General features: G+C 41.6%; 2 protein-coding genes across 2 annotated transcripts; one reads left to right on the top strand and one right to left on the bottom strand.

Moving 5' to 3' along the window:
* Nucleotides 1-1,982: 1,982 nt before the first annotated feature.
* LOC104548796 (olfactory receptor 1002-like) lies at nt 1,983-9,641 on the top strand (the record flags this gene model as incomplete). The annotated part of the gene is given in 3 exon segments (XM_010194915.1): nt 1,983-2,040; nt 2,043-2,214; nt 9,194-9,641. Coding segments are annotated over 3 exon segments (678 nt in total), but the record flags the coding sequence as incomplete, so codon positions are not given.
* Nucleotides 5,483-6,732, bottom strand: LOC104535480 (olfactory receptor 1020-like). The gene is made up of 2 exons (XM_010194914.1): nt 5,839-6,732; nt 5,483-5,557 (listed from the first exon to the last, which is right to left on the bottom strand). The coding sequence occupies exons 1-2, from the start codon at nt 6,730-6,732 to the stop codon at nt 5,483-5,485; spliced, it is 969 nt and encodes a 322-aa protein (XP_010193216.1).
* Nucleotides 9,642-10,113: the final 472 nt, after the last annotated feature.

The raw sequence follows: 10,113 nt of genomic DNA, 5'->3' as shown, positions 1-10,113 counted from the left end.
ATTCTATTCTATTCTATTCTATTCTATTTTTGTAATCCTCTGTCATAGATGACAGAGGAATACAAAAATAATTGCATTTCTCTCAAAGGAAGTTTTCCAAAACACTTACCAACAAAAGCACCTCAGAAGTCTCAATGGATTAGAGACAAGAGTTAAAAAGCAATTAAACTAGGCAGGCTGGACAAACAGAACTTACAAGTGTCCTTGCAATCTGTCATGAATTAATGTGAAGTAAGCAAGAAGTAAGAAGCAAGACCTCAGCTGGTAAGGAAAAGAGGACATCCAGATTTGTTTTATAGCTGAAATTTAAGGGGATATATCATATCCTTGCAGAATATAATATATAATTCCTTACAGGAAGCAAGAGGGAAGGAGAACGACTTCCTCCTTCAGAGGTGAGTTCTGTAAGTGAATTTAATTTTTCTTGGTTGTGTCTTCATTAGACAAACCAAGACGAGCTTCTCTCTTCACCCAAGAGCAACAGAACAGGAGAAGAAGGAAAATCAGAGAGCGCATACATTTTTTGAAGTTATAATACCAGTTAGCAGATAAAATACCAGTTATAATATATCTTTATCTCTGCAATGCTGGGGAATTCCATCTTGAGTAATTTTATGATTCTACAGGTTTTTCTGCAGTGTTTTTGACCCCTATAGCTCTGTCAATAAATGGCTGAGTTTTCTGGCATGCAGCTAAATCCCATGCACATCTTCCACCTCGTTACATGATTTGTTTTTTTCCATTGTGAATATAAGCCAGGCTCATTAATGCCAGTTTTACAGCAATGTACCTGCTGATTTTCCTTGTGGGAAAGCTGTTCTCATTCCACTAAAGATATTTAAAAACCCCTATGAGCAGCACAGTGTTTTCTGTGATCTTAGGACGATTTACCCAACAATTTTCTTGGCTTTTTTCTTAATTTGTTTTAAATATGTATTTACGTTACAATGGCTGCTTCTGGGCCACTGTGGAGGGCTGCTCCATATTTCTCATTGATTTCTGTGATAAAAAGTCAGGATACATTGGTGTATTTCCATATATTTAAAACTCCTATGTATGAATTCTAGAATGAGGAGGCATAGAGAAAGACATTATAAAGGCAAAGATTTGTTGTACCATCTTTTTTTTGGTGGTTTCTTTTCTCATAAATGATGGCACCGCACCACTTCCATACACTCCATAAAAGCATAACCCCAAATAGCAAAAGAAATGAAAAGTTATGGAAGAATAGGGAGGATTTACGTCTTTTCTCTCTGAAGCAATGCAAGTAAATTAACCTTAAAATAAAAATCTCCCCTGGGAAGGATTCCTAAAATTTTGAAGGTTATATTCTAGCTCAAATTCTGTGAACAATCTATTTTCAAAATCGATATAACTGATCTGCTAGGGAAATCACTGATCCCTTTATTTTACTCTATTTTGCTAGAACTTGGGAGGGTTACACTGCACTGTGATATATACTATGACTATGCAATAGGTAAAAGTAGATATGTATCAAAATGAATGAAAAAATGAACACTTGGCAGAGTGACTGATATGGAAATAAATTTTCCACTGTCTTGCCAAATTGTCTTTTGGTGGATGTTAATTTAAAATGAAACAAAATCTCTGATAATGAGAGCCTTAGTATAGACACTGGGGATTGTTGGTCTTTTTAGCTGCTGCGCCTCTCTATTAATTTATTATTTTTAGTATGGCTCTAAGAACATCACTCACAGCACTTTTGGAGAAGATGGACAAGGAAAATCAAACAGAGAGAGTTACAGAGTGAGTCTCTTGTGGGACTGACAGACAACCCATGACTACAAGCACCTTTGTTTGTTCTGTTCCTATTCATTTACCTCACCACTCTGGCAGGAAATCTGGGCATGTTTGCGCTGATCAGGAGCAGCAGTCAACTTCAATCACCCATGTACTTTTTCCTTAGCAATTTGTCTCTCCTAGACGCTTGCTACTCATCTGTGGTGGCACCAAAGGCCTTAATGAACCTTCTGATGAGGAAGAAAACGATATCTATAGCTGGCTGCACCACCCAGTTTTTTTTTTCCTAGCTTTTGGGACCACCAAGTGCTTCCTTGTGGCTGCAATGGCGTACGACCACTACACGGCCATCTGCAACCCTTTGCTTTACCCATCTCTCATGTCTCACAGGGTCTGCATCCTACTGGTGGCCGGTTCATACGTGCTTGGCCTGCTGCACTCTTCAGTGCACACAGACTTCACCTTCAGTCTGCCTTTCTGTCGTCCAGTCAAGGTCAACCATTTCTACCGCGAGCTCATGTCTGTTCTAGCACTCTCCTGCTCCAACATCTGTGTCAACAGGCGCCCGGTGTTTGGCCTCGCGGGACTGGTGGAGATGGTGACCACCTTGGCTGTCTTGGTCTCCTACACCTTCATCCTCTCTGCCATCTCAAAGAAGAGCTCTGCCAGGGGCTGGCACAAAGCCTTCTGCACTTGCACCTCCCACCTGGCTGGCGTCACCATTTTCCATGGGTCTATCCTCGCCCTGAACTTCCAACCAAGGCCCAGTGACACCTCGAGCACAGACAAGATCTTTGCTGTGTTTTGCTCACTGGTGGTGTCCATGTTGAGCTCCCTGTTCTACAGCCTCAGAAACAGGGAGGTGAAGAAGGCCCTGAGGGATGTCATGTGGAAGTAGCTTTGCCATGATATTTATCTGGTGCTTTTGTGACGAAGGACACCATAACTTCACTCAATGCCAAGGATATTTTTTTCCCCACCCTATTACCTAGTCTTTCAGATTTGGTTTGGAAACATTTCCAAGTCTTGCTTTCTTTCTACTGCTGGCTTGTGCCAGTCACCAGATACCATAGACAACTTGATTAATCTTCTGTATTTTATTTCGTGAAGATCTTTTTCCTTCCCTCTTGGTCTTTTCAGATGTACACTAGTCATTATCTCCAGGCTCCTTGAATGCCCCATAAAAGTGTTCTTCCACAGCCATCAGCATCTCCCAACTTACAGCCTAAAATCTGCCTTATGACCTCTTTTCATTTTCAGGACCTCACTCCCTTATCATCAAAGGCCAATGAATCTTCCCTGTACAAATACAATACATTAAATGAAATTAATTAATGAAATACTTCTTTTAACAGGGAAAAAAAGGGCATTCCTCACCTATGTTAGGCACTGCTCTGAGATATCTGTCCTCTTCATTATCTAAAGGATAACACTAGATAAGGTGTCTAAAGCTAAAGATTTGTTAACTAATTTTTAGGTAGATAAGGCTAGGTTATATGAATACAATCTTAAGCGCTCAGGTAAATATGGGCCAGAGATACAGAGCATACGATTTTCTCTTTCCAAAACGTTCAGGCTGATCTAACTGCACTTGAACTAAAGCTAAAGATTTGTTAACTAATTTTTAGGTAGATAAGGCTAGGTTATATGAATACAATCTTAAGCGTTCAGGTAAGTATGGGCCAGGTTTTGAATGATCTACAGAGCATATGATTTTCTCTTTCCAAAATGTTCAGGCTGATCTAACCGCACTTGAAGCACAGAGCAAAGAGGTAAATTTCCAGCTCTTCCTGCCTAAAAAGTTGCTTGCTTTTTAAGATGTCAGAACCACTTGTGGAGGGGACCGTAATAGTATATTTTTCATGTGGGAAGTTCATGTCTACAGGCATAAGTGTCTAAATTTTGAAGACCTCTTGTCTGTCAAGATCAAAGCAAAATAATGCAATGATGCTTTTAATAGAAAAAGTACTTGCAAAAAAAAAATTAAGCCTGTTTCCCATATTGTGGAAGTTTACAATTCTGCCTCCCCTGCACTTTAGTTCTTAAAGTTCACTAAGTTCACCAAGTTTGATCCACCACACACAAGACTGCGGCAATCCAGACCTCTTTTAGGATAGTAACACCGAGTTTGGGTAAACATTTGAGCATTTTAGTTGTCTCTGCTTTGGAAACATTATTAAAAACAAGAAGAAATAAGGACACCCGGAGTGGGGTGATTCATCAAGCAGCAATGAGCCCTACGGACTATGTGTCTTGTCTAGGCTGCCCTTTCCCACGAAAGGTCAGACAAGTTGTTCTTTCAAGGTCTAACTTGGGCTTTCTGTGGTCCTATGATTCTGTTTGTATAGCAAAAATATCCAACAAAATAGAAGGAAGAAAGCAAAGTGTTGTGAACTTTTTAAAAGAAATAAACTATCTGATATAAAAAAATCTCTGTCTTGCCAAGCTCTTTAGCATTCAATAACATTGTTTTCGGCTCCTTCATTCAGCTGCAGGTGGAAGCCACTTCTCCCCTAGACCTAAGACATCTTCTCTCCTAGTATTGTTTGCTGGAACGCACAAAAGAGGCTGTTCACCATCCATCTGCTTTCCAAATACGAGTTAATTCCCACACTACTCACAACAGCTCAGGGAAAGATATTTTTCTCCTGCAGCGTTTCCCCGCTGCAGAAAAGGCAAATGGGTCTGTAACTATGCAGAGCCAGAACTCATCACACCACCCAAATGTGTCAACAGGCAAGGGGCAACCAAAATCAGGTATGTGAGAAGGAGAAAGACCCTATGCTGAATCTACCCAGCCAACATGGATTTTGCTAAATTTTGCAAGGAAGTTGCAGAATTGCACCCAATCATAAATGCTTAGGAGTGTGCACTCAAGAAACGGCAAACATCTTTTGGAATTAATTGGCATGAGCAGAAAATTGGATGCTTTTTCTCTTATGTGCCTACCAGGTAAAGATGAAGGATTTCTGGCCCCCTCTCAGTGTTATGGCCATTCCTGTACAATGCTTTATATTCTCCCTTCTTTAATAAGTAATAATTTGCAGAACTGCTTTTTTGGGGCTTTTTTTAGACCCAGTTGTCAGCTACCCATAGATGACATGTTCAGGATTGTCTTTCAAGTATGGAAAGTAGACACACACTTAATTTTTAAATGAAATATGCCATCATATCATATGCCCAGCATGAGCTGGGCGTTCGGATGCGGGGCACTGATACATACCTCCAAGTGTAATTCCATTTGTCTCACCAGTTAGGTAAATGACACTTAAGTTGAACAAAAAACACCACTTAAAAGGAATGGGAGCCCCCCTTGATGCTATAACTGTGCAGAAATTGTCCTTAACACCGGGCAGTCTTAGCATGGTTCATCACCTGGTATTTTTAATTATATCCTTTAAGTGAAGATGTGTGTGTGAAGTACACAGTCTGGGGAAGGATACCCCTTGATATCCAAAGATATGCTTTAAGATCCTGACTCCCACCAGCTTTTTCACTTTTTAAGTCAGAAACAAATGTTCCTGTATCTGTCCAAGCCCTTTTATCTTCTTTTTTTTCAGCAAGCAAATTTTAAAATGCACTTTTCCAAAATGTTCCCTCCAACACCGGCAGCTTAACTCTAATAAACAATTTAGAAGTAACACTGAGGAATTTTATTGGACTTTAGGAATAAGGTCAATAATCTTGCAAGAAAAATACATATTTGTCAGTGAAAAAAAAATTATAAATCAATAAAACTATGATTTATGCTTCCTGTGAGAAAGAGAGGTCTGGAATAATTCAGGATAATTTCTTCCTACAGGCAGGTGACTGCAAAGTGAAGTTTGAGGCTCCCAGTCCTCCTGGTTGCCTTCCAAGGAAGATGAGATTGTGGGCTCTATTTCTCAGGGCTAAATACTGTAATTCACTTTTGTGCAGAAACTATGGAAGAACCTAGATAAACATGTGAGGATCATGGAAAAACCCAGTTGTATTAATGCATCATAGGCTTTCTCACTTAAGATAAACTGTTCACTTCCTAGCTGATAAAACTTCTTTGAGTTGACAGCGGTTTAACATCCTTCTCCTGCACTTCACCAGAGCACTCTTCACCTCTTTGTTCCTCAGGCTGTAGATGAACGGGTTGAGCATGGGGGTGACCACGGTGTAGAAGACAGAGGCCACCTTATCCAGGCTGCTGTGGCTAGACACAGGTTGTAGGTACATGAAGAATATTGTCCCGTACAATAAGGAAACAGCTGTCAAGTGGGAGGCGCAGGTGTTGAAGGCTCTGGACCTGCCCTGTGCTGAGTGCATCTTCAGGATTGTGCGGAGGATACAGATGTAGGAAAGCAAAATGGCCATGCTCGTGCTCACTCCATTTATGGCAACAAAGGCAAAGATGACCATCTGGCTGTTGTGGGTGTCAGAGCATGCAAGCTTTAGCACAGGGCTGACATCGCAGAAGAAGTGGTCGATCTGGTTGGGTCCACAGAAGGAACCCCTAAATGCATAGCCTGTGTAGATGATGGCACAGAGAAAGGCAATGAGGTAGGATGATCCTACCAGCTGCCAGCAGACGCGTCTGGAGATGACCGTCACGTAAAGCAGGGGGTTGCAGATAGCAACATACCGGTCGTAGGCCATCACTGCCAGGAGGTGACACTCGGCTGTCGCAAAGAAAGCAAAACTGTGGAATTGCATCACGCAGCCAGTGAAAGAAATGGTTTTGTTCTCTGATAACAGGTCTGCTAGCATTTTGGGGGAGATGACTGTGGAATAACAGACATCAACAAATGAAAAATGGGTGAGGAAGAAATACATGGGGGTGTGGAGGCTGGGAAAGACCCAAACCAAGACCATAATCCCAATGTTCCCCACCAAAGTGACAGTGTAAATCAATAGAAAAAACCCAAAAAGAGGGGCCTGCGCACACGGACTGTCTGTAATTCCTAAGAGGATGAATTTAGTCTGCGTGTGATTTCCTCCCATGACCAGATGTTACCTGCTGAGGCAAATGGAAGAAAAATATAAAAATGATAATAAATAGAGTTTCACTTTTGGACCATGTTTTACTCCAATCAATCACCAGTTTAATTGCCACATTTTGGTATATTCTGCTATGTTTTCTAAATCCATATTGTATTTTTTTTGGTTTTCAGCTTAGGTACTTAGAAAAGAACCAGGAGTGAGTTGAAGAAATAGGAAAGCCAATTCTGGTTTTGTATGCTTGGATACATAGAACTATGGATTTATTCTAGCACATGTGTTCTCAGATTTAAGAAAAAAGATGGATATTTATTCACTTACAGTCTGAAAGGAATTTGTTTCAGAAGACACCTCAGAGGAACTTCATAGGAGTGCATTTATACCTGGAGCAAGAGAAAGTCACAGTTCCAGTGAAATCACAGATTACAAAACATTAATGACCTCCAGACATTTTCCCTTGGCTTTTAATTATTATTGCAGTCTTCATATTACATTTGTCAAACTATTAGATTTCACTCGCAATGGATACAATTCACATCGGTAAAGTAATGATTTATACATTTATGAGCTTCAGCACACTGAAGCATCCTAAAACCATGGGCATTAAGTTAAGATGCTTACCTGAAATCTGAGTTAATTTTAAAATGTGCTTATTCCAAAGGCTGATTTGTTAATGACTGAATTCTGGTGACAATTTGAAACGTTGCATTTCTCTATGACAAAATAATACTCGTTCTTATTTAACACTTGCATAAATCAGTTAATCTTGCTTTAGCTGCCTAAAGAAAAACAATTTGCATAAGCCATTACTCCCTCTTATTATAGAGAAAACCTACTTTGACAATGCTGGTTTCTGACTGAGATGATAAAAAAGAGGACGTAAAGAAGAAAGCCCACTGCTTAAATGCAGGCAAGGCTTGGCTTTGTCTTGGTGTTACGGCTCCTCCTGTGCCTTCGCTGCTACTGAGTGGTGGGAGTCAAGGGTTTAACCCAAAAGCAGCAGAGAACATCTATGCGTCTGCCCAACCTCTATTAACTGCCTGATGAGAAAAGATGTGTCCTCCTTCCCACACTTCAATAGCTGAGATTGTGGGAGACAGGGCTGTAAATATGTCCTATGTGCTCTCCTGGGATAAAGGCCCCAGGGCTCCTCATGACATTGTTTGTGAGGGGGAAAAAACAAAAGAAAAAGAAAAAAAAAGGAAAAAAAAAAGGGTGAAATGCAATTCTGAAAGCCAACGTGCTGCTTCAGGTGTCTGAAAGGCATCACGTGAATGAGTCATCACTGAGCACAGATACACAGTGGCAATAATGACCAGCTCATATAATGCTTCTGAGATACTTGTGGATCCTGCAAAGGTTTTGGTCTGACCTTGCCAACAGAATGAAAATGAGTTTAGAGAAATTTCAGATCTTTCAGAGGATCCCCAAATGGTACCTAAAGCACAACTTACTCCATCTCTGGAGCTGCTGATGTCCTTCTGTGGACCCTGGATAGGCCAGATAATCCAGCAAGGGTGCGATTATCCACATTTAGGTACCTATGGCCCCGATGTCCACATCTGAGCTAGTAACCCTGGGCTTCCACTATATTCAATGGTGAGAAATGGGCATTTTCAGACAGTGATTGGTTGTCCCAGAGTGAACTAATAGGCCATAATCACCTTAACCAGCCTTACCTGGAGCCTCCATCCCCACCCTTTGCCTATTTGGCCATGAGCTCTATTTAAGCTCAGCCTAGGGGTCTTGCTTCTCTCTTGAGTTATGCTAGAGAAGCACTGGTTTCCAGTTCAGCAATAGGGGTGCACACCTACAGATTCCTTTGAACTACACCTAAGCTAGACTATGGACCTGCCTGCAGCATTGCTGGGCCTGACCCTGACCAGAGGATTAAGGTGGCTTGACAAAAGGTCTGTCTAGCAATGATGTTCTAGCAGGTGGGTGCTGTGTAGACCTCCCTGTTCTTAACCATCAGTAGCCTGGAAGCCTTTTAGGCTAATTCATCTTCTGGAGGCTTGGGTCAGCCTTCATCCCCTCTAATCCCAGCCATCTGCTCCAGGCATCCAGCCAGAGCTAATTAGGACAGCCTAAGCTCCTTGCGATAGGTGTTTAAGATACTTGAGTAAATTGTCCTTTGGATGCACCTTCTCACCTCCCCATTGATTTTCAGACGGAGGAATAACTTGTGCTTGTTTGGATATCTACTTTTTCCATCTCTGGAGGCTGCCAAGTGTTGTAACGGGTTTTTGACAATAATTAATGGAGGATTTTGCAACTCCCACGTATGCAGCTAAACCTTTATTAGCAGTTTAGACTGTTATGACTCTTGTGGATTCTGATTAAGGAGCTGGCAGTACACAATCAAGATTCACTTCTCTTAGAGACCTAAACTGCAGCCAAACCCATGACAAACCTTTGCCCCTGCTCATTGCCCACAAAGACCTGCAACCTGCATCATACAGATGACCTTCATCATCAGGCTGCCCTTCTGCAGGTCCAATGTTATCAGCCACTTCTGCTGTGATATTTCTCCTCTCCTGGCTCTGTCCTGTGCCAGCACCTACATCAATGAGATGATCCTCTTCTCCCTGGCTGGTGTCATTGAGCTCAGCCCCATCTCCCCCATCCTGGTCTCCTACATCTTCATCTCTTTCACCATTGTGAGGATCCATTCAGATGAAGGCAGGCAAGAAGCCTTCTCCACCTGCGCAGCCCACCTGACAGCAGTGACCATGTTGTACGGGATGGCAATCTTCATGGATTTACGCCCCAGCTCTAGTTACACCCTGAACACCAACAAAGTGGTCTCAGTCTTCTACACGATGGTGATGCCCATGCTGAACACCCTCATTTACAGCCTGAGGAACAAGGTGGTGAAGGATGCTCTGAGGAGAACAGCAGAAAGAATCACAGTAAGGCCCTGAACTCCCATCATTAACATCTGATAGAGACTCCTGCATCTATGGAGCCTTCACTCATGGAGATACTAAAAAGTTGCCTGAATGAGGCCATGAGCAACCTGATGTGGCTGTGAAGTCAGCCCTGCATTGAGTGGGACAGAATAATTTTTGATCAGAAAGGACACCTATGAGGTCTCTGGTCCTATGAATGGCAAGTTATACAGATATATATAAATATATGTGTGTATATATATATAAATACAGTATTAACTGTATATTGTACAATGTATTTATATATATAATGCGATATATTCTTGTTTTAAATGTATATGCACAACACACATTCCTGATTTTTCTTGTCAGTCCCCAGCCTCAATTTAGGTGGGGTCTCAATTTATGGGCTGGGTGGGGGAGGCAGCTTCTGTGAAAAGCTCCTCCTAGGAAGGATGGAAACACGATCAAAATGGATAAACTTTGAAGTTTT

Source organism: Mesitornis unicolor, unplaced genomic scaffold (assembly GCF_000695765.1).
Source record: "Mesitornis unicolor isolate BGI_N332 unplaced genomic scaffold, ASM69576v1 scaffold30921, whole genome shotgun sequence".
Classification (NCBI taxonomy): domain Eukaryota; kingdom Metazoa; phylum Chordata; class Aves; order Mesitornithiformes; family Mesitornithidae; genus Mesitornis; species Mesitornis unicolor.
Note: the sequence above shows the minus strand (reverse complement) of the source record. Positions and strands in the feature narration are given on the sequence as shown.

Coding starts and splice junctions, on each gene's coding strand:
- LOC104535480 (XM_010194914.1), bottom strand. CDS start 6,732: ATGGGAGGAAATCACACGCAGACTAAATTCATCCTCTTAGGAATTACA. Junction 5,558..5,838: donor AAGAGGTGAAGAGTGCTCTG/GTGAAGTGCAGG, acceptor ACCTGCCTGTAG/GAAGAAATTATCCTGAATTA.